The following is a 22,977-nucleotide window of genomic DNA, read 5'->3' as shown; positions in this document are numbered from 1 at the left end:
GAATGACCCAAACAAGTTCTGCTATATCTGTGGTAAAGTGACCATGCCAGACCGGCAGTCTAACATCACACGTTTTATAAGGAAAAGCTATCACGCATACTTTGGAATGAAACTTGGTGACCAGGACAAAGCCTTTGCCCCTCACATATGCTGCAAAACGTGCGTTGAGAGTCTGCGGCGCTGGAGCCACAAGAAGATTGAGTGTCTGCCTTTTGGTATCCCAATGGTGTGTGGACGGAGGGAAGAGATCATACTAATGACTGTTATTTCTATATGACAAACCTACAAGGTGAGTTTATCAATTTTGTTTGAGTTTAACTTTATGTTTAATAAATTCCCAAACATTCTAAATTGTTTAACTTTATATATCATGTCACCCCCTTGACGGTATGTCTATCTCTTTCATTTTAGGCATAAATCGAAAAAACAAGCAACACTTAAAGTATCCAGACGTGCCATCTGCCATTAAACCAGTGCCTCATGGACCAGGAATTCCAATTCCAGCGAAAATTGCAGACATTCGGCGTCCGATTCCGATGAACAAATGGAAGATGGTGACATATCTGGTACATATCAACCTACGGGCGAGATAAGTCAACCCAAACTCTTTAGCCAAGCGGAGTTGAACGATTTGACACGAGATTTGTGTTTGTCCAAAGAATCTGCTCAGTTGCTAGGGTCACGACTTCGTGAATATCGTTTGTTAGCTCCTGAAACTACATTCTCCTGGTACCGCAGCCGTGAAGAAGAGTTTCGAGAATATTTTAGTTCGGATGATGAAGTTTCTCTGGTTTACTGTAGCAACATCACCGGCCTCATTGCAGCTATGGGTTTAGCGTATGATCCTACAGAATGGCGGCTCTTCATCGACTCCTCAAGTAGAAGCTTGAAAGCAGTACTACTCTTCAATGGCAACAAGATCGCGTCTGTTCCGGTGGGTCACTCGGTACAGATGACTGAGAACTATAGTAACATGGAGCATTTGCTAACTGCTTTGAAGTACAAAGATCACAATTGGATGATTTGCGGAGACCTAAAGGTATGTTGGTGTCAACCTAGTTACATATATTTTTCTACTTTATTTATTGAAATATTCTTAACATGGATTAAAATATATATTTTTAATAAACTGGAATAACAAATTTTAAAACAAATATGTGTGTTCTTTATTTTTATTTATAGGTTGTGTCCATGGTGCTGGGTCTACAAGGCGGCTACACCAAATACCCCTGCTTTCTCTGTCTGTGGGACAGCCGAACAGACAAGCATCACTATGTACAACACAACTGGCCAGAAAGATCTGGCCTGGAACCAGGTTCCCACAACGTTGTGTCACACGCTCTTGTGAATTCTCAGAAGATTCTACTTCCAAGCTCGGACTTATGAAGAATTTTGTCAAAGCACTGAACAAAGAAGGTCGAGCTTTCGCTTTCCTGAACAAGAAATTTCCTGGCGTAAGTGAGGCCAAACTGAAAGCAGGCATTTTTGATGGCCCTCAGATCAGGGAGCTTATGAAAGATCCTAAATGCGACGAAAGTATGGAGAGCAATGAGAGGAATGCCTGGCTCTCATTCAAATCCATTGTGACGAACTTTCTGGGCAATCACCGAAGTCCAGAGTATGAATGTGTTGTGGAAGGGCTCCTGCAGAGCTTCCAGGCTCTTGGTGCATGCATGTCCATAAAGATGCATTTTCTCAGCTCGCATTTAGACTACTTTCCGGAAAACTGTGGTGATGTCAGCGAGGAGCGAGGAGAACGGTTTCACCAGGATATTCGAGTGATGGAAGAGAGGTACCAGGGCCGATGGGATGTCAACATGCTTGCAGACTACTGTTGGTGCCTCAAGAGAGATGTTACAGATGCGACACACAGACGAAAATCTTTGCGAAAGCCATTTATTCCGCATTAATTGTTTTCCTTCGTCTTTTTAATGTTGGATTTCACATTAACGGTACTTGTGCGTCATTTTATATACAGTTTGTACATTTTCTGTCAATGTAAGTCTGATTTTGAATTTTAAAAATGCTAATTAAAAAAACAAAAATTTTGATTATTTTTTTCCTTGACCTGGATTGATTTCCAAAAACTTGACCTGATTGAGCGAAATGAGATACATTTCTAAATTCAGCATGCAAAAAGCATATAAAAACCGTTGAGAAAACCTATACCTCTGAAATGATGCAGACCAATGACCTTTCAAATTAAATTGTGTGGTCCTCAAGTCATCCTCAGAGTGAGAAGTTAATTCTTGGACGTTCAAGATTGAACATTAAGTGTCAATAATTACCATCTATGCCAAGGACACCATGCACTTTGTTCTCCTCGCAAGGCTCAAAGTTGTCCACGATGCTTCGACATTGTTCTTCGCTGACATCATTCATCTGCCTCCAAGACATGCGAGCAGCCAGATGCAGGAACAGAAGACAAAGAATCGATGTTTTTATTTTTTTTAACCACAAAGAACACGTGACACCCAATGAATATTTATCTACACGACATCGAGGTAATAATAATTGCACCAAGCTTTCACAAAAATGTACTTGCAAAATCCAGCACAAAAATGGCGGTCTGCATTGGCAGCATGAGAGAATAAACACATACGAATACTACAACGGCACTCAGAAGAGCGTATACCTCCGCCAGGCTGAACCAAAATCGAATTGGCTTGTTCTCGTCACCGAACCTACTCATCCACCAAGTTTTGTCATAATCGGTCGACAACTTTTTGAGGTATCCTGCTATACATTGTTTTTGGCCGCATCGCTCAAAGGTTAAGAATCACTTTAAAAATTCTCGTATCCGGATCCGCATTCGGATATTCAACAAAGTCAAACCAATTTGTCCTTGTCACACACCCAACCTGTCCACCAAATTTCGTCTGAATCCGACAATACCTTTTTGAAACGTCATGTTATAATATAATTTTTGGCCATCTCTCTCAATGGTGAAGAATCACTTAAAAAATTATAGTATCTGGATCCCGGTTCTCACCAAAGATGGATCAATTCATCCTTCTCATATACCCAACCTGTCCTCCAAATTTCGTCTGAATTCGACAATAACGTTGTGAGATATCTTGCTCACGCCTCACTGACAGACAGACAAATACACGGACAGTTACCATCGTTGAACAGACACTGACAGACTTATGCACTTAAGCAAAAGAGCTCCATTGCTCCGCCGAAGAAGAAGACCCAAAACGTCAGCATCTTGTGACCGTTTATGTGGCAAATAGCTCCAACCATTGTATTCTTTCAAATAAAATTCCCAAAACATCCTTATCCTCATAGCATCCTCATATATTTTTGAGCAGATCCCATGAAAAGTCATAGATGTTGTTATTTAAGAGAGGCAGCAGTGGGCCCACACCTGTTGTTCAGTCTGCATGAAACATTTCAGCTGATTGAAGGTCAGATGCTCCTGTCGGTTGCTGTAGCGGAATAGGAGCAAGTATAGATCCCGTCGTGTTGAGATGCGCTTGTAAAGGGTGCAAAATTCTTCAAAATTCAGTCTTCCCTGCACTGTGTCCGTGTCCGCCTCCTACAGATAGATAGATAGATAGATAGATAGAGAGAGAGAGAGAGAGAGAGAGAGAGAGAGAGAGAGAGAGAGGGAGAGAGAGAGAGAGAGAGAGAGAGAGAGAGAAAGAGAGAGGGTGAGAGAGAGAGATATCGAGAGAGAGAGAGAGAGAGAGCGTATTGGCATTGCGAGGTCCCGAGAGACGCTTACGCCAACAATCTATCACAGCCATTCATGCAACTTTGTCATGAAACTTTACCAAGTTGTAGAAGTAGTCACAACTGAGAGGCCTATTGATTTTGAGGTTAAAGGTCATCTTGAGGTCAAAGGTCATTTTGAGGTCAAATTTCTGAAATTGTCATTTTAAATCCGATAGGCTTGAAAATTAACCAGCAATTGCACAGTGCCTCAGTGAATTGGAAAAGCAACTATTTTTGAAGTCAAAAGGTCAAAGGCCAACTCAAGTTCAAACTTCTAAAATCATAAATTTTTATCTGAAAAATCATCAATTTTCATCCTATTAACTTGGAAGTTAAACAGCAATTGCATCGTGCATCACTGAATTGGAAAAGCAACTCTTTTTGAGGTCAAAATATTGTTATGTCGGTGGGGTAAAGGAATATCTAGAGCCAGGTAGATCTGTATAGGTTGGTATTCGACTGTCGCGGTAGGGAATCAACCCTGTAATAAGTTCTGTGTTCTAGGCGGGTTGTCGGGTAAGAGTATACCTGTGAGCATACCAGGATGTTCGGGTGGTAGATAGTGTAGGGATTAAGATAAACCCCTGTGTGTCAAACCTGGTAGCCAAACCTTTGTCCCTTATGGCAATGCATACCCATATAAACACTTAGATAGGCTCTGTAGTGCACACAGTAATTAAATTCCCTTCCCTGACAATGACTTTGGAAGAAAACGGACAGGAAACCAGGCCAGGACACCGCCGATGATGGCTGCTGCCGGTCGCATCACGAACTTGCATAGCAACATGCCCAGGAGGCCTGTGATTGGTCAGCGCGGTAGGCACGAACCTCCAGCGAACCACTGCGGGAGGCGCAAAGACGCAACTAAGAAGGAGGTTGTTCATTGGAGGGAAGGCGCTAGAAGGTTCGGTGGCTGGCGGGAAGCTACGCGACGCTGATTGGGGAATGCGCCAAGATTGACGTCACCGGGAAGGTTATAAAAAAAGGACGCGCTTGGCTCGGAGCAAGAGCTCACTTGGACTTGGCTCTTAGCGGTGCAGTCTCATTCTTTCCTGTGGCTTTCCTCGTCAAGACGCTGTTCTCTCTCCTGTGTCTCCTGTCTCTCCTCACGGTGGACCTCGTGTGGAGATCGCTGGCAGTGCTTTGGGCCGCATGGTGCTTTTAGGGCGTTGGATGAGCGGTGCTCGGTGCTCGGTGCTTTGGAGCTTGGAGACGCAAGACGACAAGACAGATAAGTACGCACCATTTCACAAATACACGACGAACGTGTTTCTTTGGTAACTCATTCCCTCGTCTCGTATCTGCAGTCTGGTGTGTGGGATCCCAATTTAGAATTGGAATTAGTATCGCGTTTACCTGTCCCTACCTTTTATTTTAATAAACCCTTGTATTATTTTCCATTCCCTACAAATCTTGTGCCCGTTTGAGTTCGTTCCCCTTCCACAGTTACGCGCTCCCGCTTCTTCCTCTTCCCTTCTTTTCTTCCCGCGTTTTATAGCACAATCCGTGTTTGGTCGTCGCCTCAAGTAAGTCCGTTTTGGTCCATCCACGGTCCCTGGTCTTAACCTGTAGGGTCCGTGCGACAACTGGTGTCAGGAGTGGGATAGAACCCTGAAAAAAAAAAATTGGTGTCAAGAGTGGAGAATCTGGAAACAAATTTTTTTTAGTCGGAGGCGATCAATTTGAATAATCGATCGGTGCGCGGGACGCGAACAGCACGTCAGTTAAAATTTTAAATTTTATTCCTTGTAAAAGCCGCGCAGGAAAGCGACCCCTTCTTTACAGATGGAGGAGGTGGGAAATATGGAGGAAAGGAGGATGGAAGATGCGGGAAGCCTTGGGAGTGAGTCGGAAGTAGTTGGGGTTGAGAATAGCGATGGAACTTCCCCCGCCACAGAGACGGGTCCTATAACTCTCCAGACCATAGTAGCTTTATTAAATGCTCTGAGGGAGCAGGAGCAAATGATAAACGAAATGAGGGGAATGAAATGCGAATTGAAGGGAGACATGAGGCGAATAATTAACAAAATGGATGCCGGGACGAGTGAGTTGGAGGAAGAACGAAAGAATGGTGCCGATGGGGCTCACGAGCAGGGAATTGCAACGGGAATGGAAAAATTGGAATCACAGTGGGAAGGAAGGGAAGGTAGAAATTTAAATGGGGAAAATTTGATTGCGGCATGTGAAGAGGTAAATGGGGCGTGTCCACAGGTGAACGTGGAGTGCCCACAGGTGAATGGGGAATGCGCACAGGTGAACGTGGAGTGTCCACAGGTGAATGGGGAGTGCCAAGAGGTAAATGGAGGATGTTTCCCACATCGTGGCCTGGAGGTTTATCGGGGCCGGGTGGATGTCACAACACTCCAAACTGGAGATGAATTCGGAATGGTGCAGCACAAGGGCGGTTGTGCAGTGCAACAGGGGGTAGAGTTATTGGGGGTCCGTGTGATGGAGCCGGACCGGGTATTTATTGGGGAATGCCTGATGGAGCCAGAATTGATGGGGGATGATGATGAGCATGATGCGACCCAGCGGCTGGAGACCTGGGACAGTCCCATAGAGGTGGGGGTTGATCAGGCCCAAAGGAGTTTGGGGGATGAGGTGAGTCGGTCCGAGGACGTGGTTGAAGTGACCGAGGGGACCCTCACCATACACTGCAATTTGGCAACAGAGGCTCCAAAATTGAATGACCAGTTGGGGGAGTGTGTTGGCTCCGGGCTGGATTTGGACATTGGAGGATCGGGAGATCGAGCCTCAGGAGACTTGGTGCCTGTAGGGAATTTGGACCAGCTGCAAGGAGGGGCAGAACACCCTGAGGGAGTTGTTACCTGCAGCTGCGGTTTGGGACGGGAGATACAAATTGTTAAAAGGAAATTTAAAATTAAATGGAAATGGGAATGTGATTTGGAGCAGGCATGGAGGGAGTTGGTCCCCAGGCTGCGGAACGTGGACCAGGGGAGGTCATTGAGGATGGCCTCAGGCAAAATTTGCCCCTTTCGAAATTTGGGAATGCCAGCCAGCTGAGAGGCTGTGCTGGCGAGATTTGGACGTGGGGTCCAGCCATGGGTGTCACGGTACGACCTGGGCCCCATGGGGGGTCTGGTGGAGTCCCTTGTCCATCGGGCCGCTGTCCAAGCAGGTGGCTCGGGCCGACGGGGTTAACGGACCCTGGTGGAGGTTAAGACCTCCCGGGGGTCCGAGGTGGTTTCTCAAGCCTGGGATGGAAAATATTGAGGACCACTAGGGGGAGGTGTTGTGTGTCGCGCTTTAGTGGTGGCATCGCGGACGGCCAACTTGGGCCTGAACTTGTGTCAGGAGTGATAGCTCCTGCTAGGTTCAATATTAAAGGTCAATTCAAGGTTAAATTTCTAAAATCATCCATTTTTATATGAAAAATCATCAATTTTAATCCTATTACCTTGGAAATTAAACAGCAATTGCATAGTGCATCACTGAATTGGAAAAGCAACTCTTTTTGAGGTCACAATATCAAAGGTCAATTCAAGGTTAAATTTCTAAAATCATCAATTTTTATATGAAAAATCATCAATTTTAATCAGAATTTGATGTGTCCCCTTTTTTCGTGGGTAGGGGGAACGGCTGAAGGGATCTTAGTCAAACTTGGTGCAAGTATGTATAGTGATTAGCTTTTGGGGTCACAAGGTCAAAGGCCAAAGGTCGGAGGTCATGTTAGGTAAAAATCCGGTCACCGCGATAACTTGCGAACCAGTGATGGGATTCTGACCAAATTTGGTAAAATTGTGTATGATGATGTAAAGATGATATGATTAGATATTAGGGTCCCGAGGTCAAAGGCCAAAGGTCAGAGGTCATGTCAGGTAAAAATGTGGTAACTTGTGAAGAGCTGAAAGGATTTAAATTAAATCTTGGTACAGGTATGTATAATGATGTAAACATGAATTGTTTAAATTTTGGGGTCAAGAGGTCAAAAGTCAGAGGTCATACGAGGTAAAAATGTGGTAACTTGAGAACAGCTGAATGTATTTAAATCAAGCTTGGTACAAGTATTATAATGATGTAATAATGTGGGCGGAGGCATATACGTCGTGACGTCGAAGAGTGTCGGTCTCGTGTTTTTGATATTTATTTTGACGTCCAATATTCAACATCCAAACAAAATGACATAATATTTTGCTTTCCAATTAGACCAAGATGATCCAATGGTTTAACTAAGTAGTCTTAGTCTAAGAAACACAATTACCTGTACTTCAACAAGTATAAGCAGCTCATGAAAAACGGAATTTCATTCACAAATGCTTGGAAAGTAAGTAACTGCCACAGAGTGCTATTAAAGTCAAATTCTGAGATCTGCAGCTTTAATAGATCAGCACAGCCAACTGTAAGAATGATAATTAACGACAACAACAGCAACACCAAGTTTAGCTACTGACAACATCCTGGTTTGCACGACTCTTCACTACAAACCAAAGTACGTACACACCTCAGCAACTTTTACGGTGAACTAATTACCACACCACACGGACACGCATTGCAGAGCCAAGTAACAAACATTAAGGCTTTTGTAACCCTGGCATAAATAAACTTCTTCCATGAATAAATAAGCAATTTGTTTTTTAATCAGACTCGGTAGGGTAATGGATAGAGCGTTCACTCTGAGTCTGGGAGGTCGGCGGTTTGAACTTAACCCAAGTCTAGTCTTACCAAATACTTTAAAATATACCTGCTTCCTTGCGTGATGGTCAGCATTTATAAAAGTTAGAGCACGGACAAGCAAACATAGGTTGGTATTCATAGCGCAATGGCAGGAGTACCTGACATTGCCCGGTGACGTTGTAATCCTGTTGGCATTTTTAAGAAATCAAATTTGTTTGTTTTTTCTATTTTTTTGTGCGTGCCTAAAACACTTCCCTACACCCACTAAGGAAAATTTACATATAATGTTATAATATTACACACACACTAATCGGGGATAATTTAATATTACCTTTCACATAGCTTGCTCAGGCACCATAGTGATTCTTAAAAAGTAAATAAAATAAAACAAAATTCAAAATTTTCAAAAAATTCTTTTTTTGCCCAAAACACTCCCCAACACACACTGATGAAACTCTGAAAATTTGACTAAGATCCGTTGAGCCATCTCTGAGAAAAATGGTGACAGACAGATAAATTCCTCTAATTCACCATCATTCAACTATTGGAAACACAGCCTTACCTGAAACACATATTACTGAAATAACTATAGAGAGTCCTATGGTGGCCTACGTGTGGCGATGTGGACTAACTAGGGGACGACCTTTGACCTTTTTTCTTTTTTTTCTTCTTTTTTTTTGTATACAAGATCGACGCTCGTGAAAGAGCGAACATTAATCACACAGAAAGACAAACCGACACAAAAAACATATAACATCGGGAGCGGTAGACAAGATGGGGAGAGAGGGGGAAGGACACAAACACAACATTTGAGAGCAGGGACCGAGAGACATGGAGACATCGAGAGATCTGAGAGAGGGCGAGGGCTTTGGGGGGGGGGGCAAGGGAAGGGGGCGGTGGGAGAGGTATAAAACATATGGACACTGCCAGGACTTCCAGGAAAGAAGTTGGAATTTCAAACAAGGTGGATCTGGGGTGAATTAGCGGGGGTAGAAAAGATCAAGGTTTTGGATGGGGGAAGATAAGAGATGGTGGTGAACAGCTGTTTTAAAGACCTGGAGGGAGGAGTGGGATTGAAGGGAGTGAGGGAGTTTGTTCCAGAGGCGGGAGAAAAGAGGAATGAAAGAGTGAAGGTGAGCAGAGAGCCAAGATTTCGGCAGTTTAACCATCAGAGGGTTGCTGGCAGATCTTGTGCGACCTGTAGGAATATTTGGGGGACAGAGCACAGAGAGAGCTGGGGGTGCAAGGCCGGAGAGGAGTCGGTAGAAGACAGAAAGACCACCTACCTGCCTGCGGTGAGTGAGTGAAAGGCCCTCAGAGATAGCTTCATCGCGGGAGATTCCAATAATTCTGAAAGCTTTGGTTTCAACAGCGTGAAGCCGAGCTAGGTGTGAGGCAGGAGCACCGGCCCATAGGGGAGAACAGTATTCCATTGAGCTGCGGATGAAAGCCTTGTATGTGGTGAGGAGCTCAGGTGTGCCGAGGAAGGACTTCGCACGACGGAGGATGCCCAGTCGGCGACTGGCTTTGGAGGCCAGCTTGGAAATGTGGTTTTCCCAAGAAAGATCATGGCAGATAGTGAGACCCAAAAGCTTGAGCGACAGAACTTCTTGGAGAGGATTGTTGAGAAAGTAGATGGGAGGGTTGTCCAGTCGATCTTTTCGGAGAGACATAGTAAGAGTGTGAGATTTGTCAGGATTGAAAGACATGTTCCACTTGTTTGACCAGTCTGTGATTTTGTCCAAGTCTTCAGAGAGTGAGGAGGCTGCAGACTGCCGATCTGAGGGAAGAGGCATGGAGCGGCAGAGAGTGGAGTCATCAGCAAAGAGATAGAGAGGATTTTCAAGAGAGTCAGAGAGATCACTGATGAAGACCAGAAAAAGCACGGGGCCCAGAACACTGCCTTGGGGAACTCCAGCCGGAACAGGAAGAGGAGATGAGAGAAACCCATTCAGGGCCACACGTTGATGACGACTAGAGAGGAAGTCCGCCAGCCATGCGTGGAGATTTCCATGGATACCAAAGGAGGAGAGTTTGGTGAGCAGAGCGGGGTGCCAGACCGTGTCGAAGGCACGTGATATGTCGAGGGAGACAGCTCTAATTTCCTGTTTGGCATTGAGGACCTCCATCCATTGTTGAGACAGCAGAAGCAGCATGTCCAGAGTAGAGTGACCTGGTCTGAAACCAAATTGATGATCAGAGATCAAGCCATTGGAGAAGAGGAAAGATTTCATATCCGAAGCAATGATGGATTCCATGACTTTGCTGATAATTGGGAGAAGGCTGATTGGTCTGTAGTTGCTAGGATCTGTTTTTGCACCTTTTTTGTGCATAGCGGTGATGTTGGCTGATTTCCAAGCAGATGGCAGTTGACCTTGAGCAAAAGAGAGGGTGAAGAGAACAGAGAGAGGGTGAGATAGAGCGGCAGAGCAGGATTTTAGGACCTGTGGGCTGATGCCGTCGGGTCCAGTTGCAGAATCAGAGTCGAGGGTTGACAGAAACTTTTCCACCTTGTCAGGAGGAAAGGACACGGAGTCCAGGAGCAGCAGGGTACGACTGGGTATGGTGGGTACAGAGAGGGATGGGTTTGGGACACAAGATTTAGAGGCAAACACAGAGTTGAGGCATTCAGCTTTTTCACGTGCGGAGTCAGCTGTGTAGCCGTTTGAGGTAAGGGAGGGGATGGAGGGGGAACAAACACCAGAAACGGATTTGACCAGACGCCACCAGGATTTGGAAGAGGGAGACAGATAAGAGAGTTCGGTCTTGAGAACGGAGAGATATTGTTTCCTAGCTCTCCTGAGGGTGGACACACACTTGTTTTGGGCTTTGTGAAAGGAAATGAGATTTCCTTCCGTTGGATTTGCTTTCCAGGAGACGAAGGCAAGTTGTTTCTGGGCAACAGCCTCACCACAAGATTCCGTGTACCATGGACGGGAGGAAGGGTATGACAACTGAAGACGAGATGGGATAAATCTGTGCATGAGAGAGAGCAATTTACTTTGGAAGAATTCCCAGGATGAGTTGATGTCAGAGGTGGTAGAGATGGGAGACCAGTCCAGATGATTGATGGCTGCTTGAAGACCGTGCCAGTTGGCCTGAGTGAAAGTGACCTTAACAAGAAATGGAGGTATTTACACAGAGAATTATTTACAAAGGGTATATTTACAACAATTTACTAAGTGCAGGATTCTCAAAACCCCACAAATATATATATAATATATATATATAATATATATAATATATATATATATATATATATATATATATATATATATATATATATATATATATATATATATATATATATATATATATATATATATATATATATATATATATATATATATATATATATCGTTGTGGTTTTTGGAATAAAGACAACCCCCCTTTAGTTAGTTGCACCACAACATGTAGCCTCGATTAGCTAGTTATTTCTTATTAAATGTGAAGTATAGTCTCCTTCCCAGTGTTAGTATGCGTTGAGGCAGGTAAAGTAAGGGGAGGTCTCATTGAAGCTTGGAATGCCATGTGGTGGTCCTAGGGCAAGTCTAGGAGGCCCAAGGGAGGAGCTGGAGGGCGTGGCTGGTAAGCAGCAAACAGCCAACGGGAGCTAAAGGGGAGTGGCCAAGAACGGCGGCCAATGAGAGCTAAGGGGAGTGACCGATGAGGGGCTATCACGACACATGACCCCCGGCGGCTGGTGGAGGCCCGTGGAACATTCTGGTGGGACTCCGGGGGCTATAAAACCCGGCCCGGACCCCCGAACTCTCTCTCTGGACGATCTCTCTGGCCCGGACTCTGAACTCGCTCTCTGCCCCCGCTCTCTCTTCGGCCCTGGACTGTGACGATCTCTGGACTCTGGACGCTCCCTGGATTCGCTCTCTGGCCCAACGATCTCCCTGCCTGGACTCCCTGCATGTGCGCTTTGCCTTGTTGGCTTCGGGACACGTTGCATGGATTCCCGTTCGTGCACGACCGAGGTCGACGTCCCTGCCGCGAACATCCTCGGGGGGAAACGCCCAATGAGCCGTCCAGGGCGAACTGCACCAAGCAGCCGCGCTTTGTGCGCGTCCCCTTCTTCCTCCCCTTCCCCGAACGAGTCTGAGGGCCCTTGTCTGGGTAACGTAAGTAAGGTGGTTAAGATTCTCTTCTGTGTCCCTTTTCTATCACCAGTGTACATTTGTGAATAAATCTGTGGTTTGCTTCCAACTTGGCCGTTTTCGTCCCTTCACCATTGGCCTCGCATTGCACGAGTTAAAACCGCTCGATCGGGTTCATAGCGATTAACGGCACGAGTTACGCGACACGCAAACCGCTCGGCGTGAAAGACCAGCGTGACTCGTGTGAGGTCCAGCCCTCAGGGCTGTGTGAAGTCCAGCCGAAGGTACTCGGGTTGTGACCGGAAACCCTTCCACGCACTAGCTGCGGGTTTGGCGGCTGAAATTGTTCAGCAATCCGTCCCCACGAGAGCAGAGTGGGTAGCGGCCTCGTGGACTCGAAGCTCGAGGGGGAGCAGGGCTTAATCCCCCCTCAGTACGTCGACGAGCTCGAGATCCGCAATATATATATATATATATATATATATATATATATATATATATATATATATATATATATATATACTGTATGTATATATACTGTATATATATATATATATATATATATATATATATATATATATATATATATATATATATACACTGTATATATATATATATATATATATATATACTGTATATATATATATATATATATATATATATATATATATATATATATATATATATATATATATATACTGTATATATATATTGTTACGGTTCTCCACGCCGCCCTTAATCCCCTTATCAAGGGGGGATTAATCCCCTTGTCTTTCTGGGCTTGGCGGAACCGCGACTTGAGACGTCCCTCTCGGACACACGCAGAGTAGGGTTTCGGGACCACTTCTCGCTTGTACCTAATTCCCCGCGCTGCCCTGGTAGCGAGGAAACCTCGCACGAACCACCTGTGGTTTGAGTACGCCGAGCTGATTGCATACACGTCGTCCGCGCAGTTACTTAGATGTTGGAACCCGATTAGAGCGGTTCTACCCGTACCATGCTTAGCCAATCGAAGAAACCACAGAAACGGTCGAATGAGGAAGAAAGGAAGAACAAAGGGGTTTAATTATTTCCCACACGTATATACAAGGTTCAAGGACGGAGAGACACAGAGTAGCCTTAGACAGTCTTAACTTAAATCCCTGACAATGGGCCCGTCTCACACCCACACAGGGAATTGCAGATGTGAAGATGTTCCCCAACGCATCGACGTGTCGTCCAGAGATGGTCCCCGTCCGGCTCTCCACGGCCCCGGCAGCCCGGCACGTCCCGTGAAGATGGTGGCAGGCGAAGGCAGGGACTCGTAGCGAGTCTCCCGAACAAAGCAGATGTTGGGGCGGAACGGCAAAGGGCGGACTTTAGCGCGGATGGCGGTTACTCAGCCGTTCTCACTCGCGCGTCTCAAATGCACTGTATTCGGTTCAAGCGCGTCTGCCTGCGCCCGCGTATATGTACAGTTCTTACACGCGGCCAACTCCTCTTTCCATACACTCCGAGCTGGTTAGCGCGTGCATTATCGTGCAAGTTCTCTGCTCCAAGTTCTCTCATCAACCCTTGTGCAACGCGAGTCCTGTTTGCCGCAAGTCCTTTGACGCTCTCCACTTGCGAGTCCTGTTATCAACCCTTTTCAACGCGCGTCCTTTTGTGCACATCCCTCTCTCTTTGCTGCAGTCCTCTCTACGTGAGTCCTGTTTAATCCTTCTTTACTCTCGCAGCAAGTCCTGTCGAGGGCTATGCGCAGCAGGTCTTATAGCTACGCCCCCTGAACCTTCTGGAACACTCTCAATCCTTCTCACCACGCCCTGTGACTCCACCACCTCTGAGCTCTGATTGGCGGCTCATGCTTACCGTCAGCGCTTCTGCCGCTCCGCCTCGGTCCTCCTGACCTTCCTAGCCTGCCTCGTGTTATCTCGCCCAAAATGAACTAACGTTAACGCAAAAGGGATTGAGGCTATGCATGTAGGATGATTGGTGGCGGTAGGGCCTATTCTCTCCTGGCTCCTACTCAACACAGACTAACAATGGAAAATAACTAAGCTTACAAATACTAAGACATAACTATACTATCGCGAGGCTACATGTTGCTTGTGTGACTAACTATGGGGGGAAAATGTAACCTTTATTATACTCACTGTACAACCTCAAAAACCGCAACACTGCCCCGCCCCCTCCCTCGTCAGACTCATCCCTGAGTCAAACCTACAAAAACTGGAACGACCGGTTTTGAGAAAGATTTGGGACTAACTTTTAATTACGTGTGCCACTTAGATGTGGTTCCCCCTAACATTTATTCTAACCCGTGTATGCGACAGTTTTAAAACACTAAATATGTCCCACCTACTGCGTTGAGTAGCTTACTGACAGACTCACGCCCACAATTAACCGAATTGCGGAATTGTTTTCAAACTAAACATAAAGCCGGTGGGCTGCATTTTATTTACAAGCACAAAACCTAGCCTTATTTACAATTCTATGACCCAGGACCTGTCCGTTTTGGAAAGAAGATTGGAGGGGAAGAGAAAAGCACAGCAAAGCACAATCACACATTCAAAAGTCACATTTCACAATTCACATTTGCTGCTGGTGTCTCGCATCTTCTGTCTTCGGTGTGCACATAACTTACAGTTCTTCTTTCCTAGCACACCAATAATAAAAATGTACAAAAAGTGTGTTCGTTTTTATTTTGCCAGCAGGGCCAACCCTATGTGGTCCAACTGTGTGACATTGATGCCACTCAAAACAAGTGGTCCGAAGATGCAAGGTGAGTTTTCAGCAAAGTGCTGCACAGCAAAGTGTAAGGCCACAAAACCTGTGGTCCCTAATGTGTAATGTGGTAATGTACAGCAAAGTGTCTGTGGCAGCAAGTGCTGCACATGTGCAGCAAAGTTATAACAAATGACAAGGATACGGCAGTAAGTGCCACAAAGTTCAGCTGCACAGGTGTAGCAAAGTGCAGCAGGGGTGCTGCACATGTGTAGCAAGGTGCAGCTGCACAATTCCACCTCTAAAATGGTCCTGGTGTGGGGGAGAGACAAAGCACAACCGGCAAAGCGGAAAGGGCACAGAGGTACACAGCAATACAAGGTAATGCATCATGAGGGGCGCGGAAGAGCGAGCAGAGCAAGCTCGTCCCTAACCGTTCGTGCCCCCCAACATCAGCTTACACTACCCTTGCCCTTCCCTGTATTTACAAATTCAAATTCGTCTCTACGTCCTGTCTCCCATATCCCCCTCTAGTCCAAATTCGTCTCCCAATCCCTCACTGGAAGGAAGGAATGGAACAAACACATTGTCTCATTATGTCATGATGCGTCTTACTCACTCAACAGTTTCACAGAGTCCTGGTGTGGAGCTTTGTCATCCTCGGTGAATGGATGTGGATGGCGTGAAGGGAATTTCTCTTCCTAACTACTCTAATGACATTAACTCATTTACACTACCCGGGGTCATGCCCTGCCAATCGGCCATCTTTAAACTATGTGGTTCTAAAAACCAAATTCCCCATTGACCACTCTGTGGTGCCCCTGAATTTGGGTCTCACTCACCAATTTTTCTTACTGTGCCCTTGCGCAATTTCGGAGCTGGGTCGTGTGGTAATGAACTACTAGCAGGTATACCTACCTGTGCACCTCCGCCACTGAAGTCGCCACCCAAGCTTACCTGCTCCTGCGACTACCCTAACTGGGGAAGGCCCTCCCTGGCTCTTTACCCCCTGATGCCCTCCTTGGCATTGGGCTACCCGGGTCCTTCTCCTGGATCCTCGGGCCCCACTGAACAACTCACACTACTCTAACTGGCTCCCAGAGCCTACCTGCGGCCTCACCTGGCCGACAAACTATCAGTGGCAGAGTGCTCCAATAACCATACTCACCAATTAAACCAAACGCCCAGCCATGTCACTGACTCATGCACCCAACCAAAGCACTACTTGCCACTTCCTGCACCACAGGTGTCAATATCCAAACAATTTACCTAAGCCCACTACCTGACTTTAAACTACCCACCCCGGGTATCCGTGAATGGGTCCATCTCCCCCCATTCACTCCTTCGCACCATGCATTCCACACCTTCTATCTCACACCAAGCATTCCACACCATATTTTCTCACACACCAAATATCTTGCACACCACTTCTCTCACACACCTTTTGTGCTCTCACACCTTTTTCCTCAAACACAACACAATTCCATTTATCTCCATGCACAATTCCTCAAACACTACTACACACACACAGCATCATCGAGCTGACTACTTCCCCCTAACAATCGTGCTTCCCCGTCATCCCTTTAAACTAAACACTCCCTCATCATTATCAACCAGCTAAACTACCTACGTCCCCTCTACAGTACAAATGTCACTACTTAAATCTCCTGTCTCTACCGTCATCTAATTCCCTAACAATTATCCTAGCCCTCCCTCGGCTAGCTTCGGTGCCCCATGGAGGTAACCATCGCTGGCCCCCCATGTGCATGTTACTGCCATCCCCCTAATCTAATGCTCATGAGCCCGGATGTGTGAGGAATGGTGATACCACCATTCCCCCACACCGGGCACCATTCCCCAACACTACTCCCCCCTGGTCCTCTGAACTATGAGCCCCCGTCATTAGAGGTACTGGGTCCTGCCTCGGCCTCTAAGGCCAAGGCGATCCATGAGGGTGCCTGTTCGCCGGTGTAGGGTCTTATCCCCGGTCGGCGTGGACGATCCGAGGGAGGGCTCGTGGCCCCATTTTGATCTTAATGACCACGTCACAAATTTGCGCCAGGACGACCCCTGGGCCTTGCCAGGGTGAGGTGAGTTTGGGACACCTGCCCTTCCGCCTCCGGGGATTGAAGAACCAAATCTTCATCCCCGGAGAATACTGACTCCCCTGGCTCCGGTGGTCGTACCTGCGCGTCATCTTGGCACCCGCCAGCTGAAGCTGGCGGCGTGCGAAGGCATGGACTCTCTCCATGCCTTCCCCCAGGTGACGTGCATAGCCCTCCCCCAGCGGTCTATTAGGGGTCTCTGGCACGGGACCGCATAGCAAGTCGGCGGGAGCCCGCAACTCCCGCCCGTACATAAGCAACGCCGGACTAAATGCGGTGGCCCAGTGCTGGCTGGTTCGGTAGGCCATTAACAAATACGGGAGATGTTCGTCCCAGTCGTCCTGACGGGTGGTGGTAAATAATGCCAATTGTTGAACCAGGGTTCGGTTGAACCTTTCCACCATCCCGTCAGATTGTGGTCCCAAGGGCGTTGTCCTTGTTTTCCTAATTGACAGGAGCTTGCACACATTTTTAGTAATTGACTTTCAAAATTTCGACCCTGGTCGGTGTGCAGCTCCTCCGGAATCCCATGCCGACATACAAATCCTTCCACGAAAGCCTGTGCTACCACCCTGGCTTCTTGGTTGGGGAGGGCATAGGCCTCCGGGCACTTGGTGAAATAGTCCATAACCACTAGGATGTATTTATTACCTTGGCGGGTGCGGGGTAGTGGTCCTAGAATATCCATAGCCACCCACTCAAGGGGGGTCCCCACCTGGTGCAATTGAAGGGGGGCCCTCATCCTCCGTGCTGGTCCCTTTTTAGCAGTACAGGTGTCGCATCTCCGACACCAGTCCTGTATATCGCACCCCATATTTACCCAATAGAACCTCCGGCGGACCCGAGATGTAGTCTTTGTTCTGCCCAAATGGCCGCCGGAGCCGGTACCATGCACCTGCTGCAAAATGGTGTTCTTAAATTTCTCTGGAACTATCAACAGCCAGGAAGTTCTCTCAGAGGGAATCTCTACCCATTTGCGGTACAAGATGTTATTTTTCAATTCCAGGGTTTGCCACTGAGCCCAATATGCTTTTGTTGGTGCCCGGGGGGGGGGGGGGGGGGGTGACCTCTTCCCCATAAGGTCTTCTCCATAATCGAACCCATTCGTACACCGGTCCCAGTACGGGATCCTCCCGCTGGGCCGTGCTCCAAGCCAAAGTTCCGAATTCCTCCTCGGTGGTTAGTGGCAAGATTGGCCCTCTCACCCGGGTTGCACGGACTACGAGGGTAGGGGTGGAGTCTGCCAATTGTTCCCTATCCTTGTGTCTCGCACAAAATTTACAATTCTCCCCCAAACAAGGACGTCGAGAGAGTGCATCGGCATTCCCATGGGCCTTCCCGGCCCTATGGGTCACACTGAAATCGTACTGCTGCAACTTTTCCAACCACCTTGCAATTTGGCCCTCCGGCTCCTTGAACCGGAGGAGCCATTGCAGGGAGGAATGGTCAGTTCGAACCAGAAATTTCCGCCCGTACAAGTACGAGTGGAAATGGCACATGGCAGCCAGCATAGCCAATAACTCTTTATGAGTGACGCAATAATTTCGCTCGGGCCTACTCATGGCCCAACCATAATACGCAATCACTCTCTCCATGCCCCCCTGTGTCTGGGACAAAACCGCGCCCAATCTTTCCTGGCTTGCATCCGTGTCCAGGGTAAATGTACCGTCACTAGTGGGGTAAGCTAGAATTGGTGCGGATGTCAAACACCCCTTCAATGCTAGGAAGGCCTCCTGGCACTCCCTTGTCCAATTAAATCTCGTCCCCTTCTCCGTAAGCCGGTGAAGGGGCCGGGTCAACTCTGCAAATTTTGCCACAAAACGCCGGTAGTAGGAGCAGAGTACCAAAAATCCCTGCACCTCCTTGATGTTGCACGGTGCGGGCCACTCCTCTACTGCTGTAATTTTGCCTGGGTCTGTTTTTACCCCCTCGCAACCAATGACGTGACCTAGATAGGCCACCTCTTTAGCGAACAAAGTGCACTTACTCGGGCTCAACTTTAACCCTGCCTGTCTGAGGCACCCAAACACCTGGTCCAAATTAGCTATGGCTTGGGGAAATGTTTTAGCATGCACCTGCACCAGGACGTCATCCAGGTACACCAGGCATGACTGCCATGGCATGCCGCCCAGTACATGCTCCATCAATCTTTCAAAGGTGGCGGGGGCATTACACAAACCAAACGGCATCAGAGTGAACTGATACTGCCCCTTACCTGTGGAAAATGCCGTTTTCTCCTTCCCTGCCCTGTCCATCTCCACCTGCCAATACCCACTCTCGAGGTCCAAGGTTGAGAACCAATTTGAGCCCGCAACGGCATCGAGGGTATCGTCAATTCTTGGCAGGGGATAGGAGTCTTTGAGTGTCACGTTGTTCAGTTGGCGATAGTCCACGCAAAACCGCGTGGTCCCATCTTTCTTTTTAACCAACACAACTGGTGACATCCAAGTACTTCCCGAGGACTCAATGATACCTGCATTGAGCATCTTTTTTACCTGTTCATCAGCTTCCTCCCTCTTGCTCCAAGGGAGCCGTCGGGCGGGATGACGAATAGGCCGGGCCTCACCGGTGTGGATCTAATGCTTCACCAGGCCTGTACGTCCAATATCCTCGGAGGACAAGGAGAAGATATCCAAATGGGTCTCAATTAATTTGTGTAAGGCCTCCCGCTGGGTCTCCTCCTACTCTACGCTACTCCGGTTTACCATCTCACAAATGGGATCGGGCCAATTCCTACTAATTCCTAGGGACTCCCTCCGGGACCGGCTCGGCTGGATGTTCTCATCCCTCACTGCCGCGACTTCATTAACTGGGGTGCAGCCGGCTATCTTCGTGCCCCATCCTATGGTGCGTGGTTCTGTACTAACATGAATTACCCGGACGGCCACCACCGGCCTGTCCGTTTTTACGAGGGTGCGGCCCACGACTAAACCCGGGACGGACTGCGCTGCCACCGGTTCGACCAGGCCGCAGGACTCCTGCCAGGTTGGGCGAGGTAGCCATCGGGCCGGCACTATTGCCTCGGACCTTGGGGGAATGGTTCCGGCCTCAGAAGCCTCCAGCTCCGTCCTCTCACACGTGCTCACCCCGTCCAATGGCAGCTCATCTATTCCCACTTGCAGGGTCCCTCGGCACAAATCGATTTTACAACCGCTGGCAGTCAACAAATCCAACCCGATTAGGCATGGGTCACACACTTCTGCCACTGAAACTTCTATTTCCCTCTTTACCGACCCCAACTTGAGGGTTACAAAACCACGCCCTATGATGGGGGCCGTTACCCATCTGCAAACTGCCAACTGCAAACTGCAAACTATGATTTTCCAGACGCTGGATTTTATCCCAGCCGTGTGCACTAGAATTAAGGACCACAGGGCTGATGATCATGGCGCTAGCTCCTGTGTCCACTACGGCGTCTACCCCCACGCCGGCAATTTTGCACCGAATTGTCAAACTACCTGTACCAATTTGGCCACAATAGATGACCTGTCGCGTCAATGAGGGCTCTTCTCCATCCCCTACTGCCGAACGTGGCCCTGCATGCTCGGCACCTATTAGTTTCCCGGGCCCTGGCAGGGGGGGGGGGGGTGTCTGGGGTCGGCTAGCCCGACCCGTTCGAGGTGGAGTTGATGGTCCCGGCTGCTGGGGTCCGTCCCGGCGCGGGGCTCGGCACTCCCGCGCACGGTGACCCACCCGGTTACAATTAAAGCACCTCACCTGGTAAGGTACTTGCCTCCGGAATTCCAAATTGCCCCCCCTGTTGTCCTGAATTGGGGCACTTGATCGTGGCCTACCGTGTGCCACCTCCAGAGCCGCCTGCCATGGTCCAGATCCCGCTAGGCGCTGGTCCACCAGCCTTTGGACCATGTTCTCCAGGTCAGGGCCCCTTTCGGGGGCGGACCCTCTCGGGGGCCCGCCACCAGCCATGGGCCCTACCTGTCTCACTGCCACTGCGTGGCGCTCGCTCCCCCGGGCCAGGGGCCTCGCTGCCTCCCAACGGGCCGCAGCGTCGGCCGCCTGGCTCAGGGTCCGCGGGCGCCACATGGCGAGCTGTTGCCGAAGCTCGGGGTCCTGGAAGGCCTGGATAAAATAGTGCAGTGCCAAACTCTCTTGGGAGGTCGCGGCCATGTCCGCATGCGCTATCCCCACTGCACGGCGAATGTCATAAACCAATTCTCCGATGGTCTCCTGGGCTTTCTTTTTCGCACTGCGAGCTGAGCTTTAACAAGCTCGCTCTGCTGTTCCATGCCGAAACGATTAATTAGGGCCGAGCGGAATTCTGGCAGGGTGAGAGCACCCGGTGGTAAGGCCGTCAGAACCTCCGCCGCCGCGCCGCGCAGGGCTGCCACAAGGTGTACCCCACCTTTGTCCGGGTTCCAACCGTTACCCCTACACACGTGATCAAATTGCGCCAGATACGCCCTCAAATCGCTCTTGCCGTCATACGGCGCGAGCGGGACCTTATGGCTGCCCGATGGTCGGACACCGTGCGCCGCTCCTTGTGGGGTTAACGCGAGGCCGAACCGTTCGGGCCCCCATAGTACACTATTCCCTGGGGGCTCGTGTGCGTTACTTGTCCCACTAAAAACTACTCTGGTGGGTGTCGATGCCTCGGCTGCCTCTTCTCAACCCGCTACCCAAATCCATACTCGCACACCCCGGCTCACAAACACCTTTCGCACACCCCATTGTCGGACACCCAGCCCATACGCACACTCTCTTTCCACGCCCTCTGTGGCGGTCGCACACCTTACCATCATGTAAGGGCCCTTCACCAATGCCCGGGTCTATTCCAAACCCAAAGCTCGTCGAACCTCCCCTCGCACCATACACATTTCCGCCAATATCACTGTAGTGAAATCGTATTCGTACTGAACCCAGGGGTGATGCTCGCTGCTCGTTGACACCGCTAGGGGCGTGACTATAAGACCGCTGCTGCGGACGGTGCTCCGAGACTTCTCCTGTGACACGTTACATCTGGTAGACTCGCTAACGGTACGCCAGCATAGAATATCTAGCTTGCTTGCATTGAATGTTATGAATGGTCCCATGTGATGCCACATCGTATACTTATTGCATTTCCTGCATTACAGGATGATGTCATGATCTAAATGGAATTAAACCACCAGTTGGACTAAAGTTGTGTGGACCTGATTGGTTTTCCACAACAATCGCCACTCACCTCGGTGCTTCTTCTTCCTCGCTTCTCCTCCGCCACCTGCAAACTCTTTATTTGGTTAGCAAGCACGTCATCACGATGTGAACACAGACCTTGCACATATTCCATCACCTCCTCCTTTATTTCTTTTTTAGTCTCCTTCTGTCTCTTCTTAATTTCACTCACCCCTTCTTCTACTTCCTCTAACTTTTGTTTCACCCCTTCTATTTCCCGGTGCACCCCCGCAATTTCTTCTTATAAGACCACCCTGGTAGTCTCTATATGGGTCCTGACTTCTCGTTCCCTCGTCCCAAACGTCTCTACCACGTCATCTATCCTCTTTGTCAGCCCCTCGTGTACCATTTGGCACTCCTTCTTCGTCGCTATCACCTCCCATCTTATTTCCTTTTGTGCGGCTTTCAGCCCCCCAATTACGTCGGTATTCTTCCCCACTTGCTACTTTAATTCCTGCTGTCCCACTGTCAGCTTCTCCAACTCCCGCGTCAATTACTCTATACCCCCATGCAATCTGGCCGTACTCTTCCTCAACTCC

The 22,977-nt window shown here is 48.4% G+C and overlaps 1 protein-coding gene across 2 annotated transcripts in view; it reads right to left on the bottom strand.

Moving 5' to 3' along the window:
* LOC137425824 (1-phosphatidylinositol 4,5-bisphosphate phosphodiesterase eta-2-like) overlaps positions 1–22,977 on the bottom strand; it is a 368,966-nt gene that overhangs the window by 158,937 nt on the left and 187,052 nt on the right. Inside the window, exons 5-6 of one of the 2 annotated variants that reach the window (XM_078775526.1) lie at positions 3,371–3,541; positions 2,289–2,382 (exon numbers count right to left, since the gene is read on the bottom strand). In XM_078775526.1, coding sequence (XP_078631652.1) covers positions 2,289–2,382; positions 3,371–3,541 — 265 coding nt within the window. Of the gene's footprint in view, positions 1–2,288; positions 2,387–3,370; positions 3,542–22,977 lie in introns of those variants that run through there. The other variant, XM_078775527.1, reaches the window with a different exon arrangement.

The sequence above is a fragment of the Myxine glutinosa genome, chromosome 4, assembly GCF_964187855.1.
Source record: "Myxine glutinosa chromosome 4, kmMyxGlut1.1, whole genome shotgun sequence".
NCBI classification, from domain to species: Eukaryota; Metazoa; Chordata; class Myxini; order Myxiniformes; family Myxinidae; genus Myxine; species Myxine glutinosa.
Note: the sequence above shows the minus strand (reverse complement) of the source record. Positions and strands in the feature narration are given on the sequence as shown.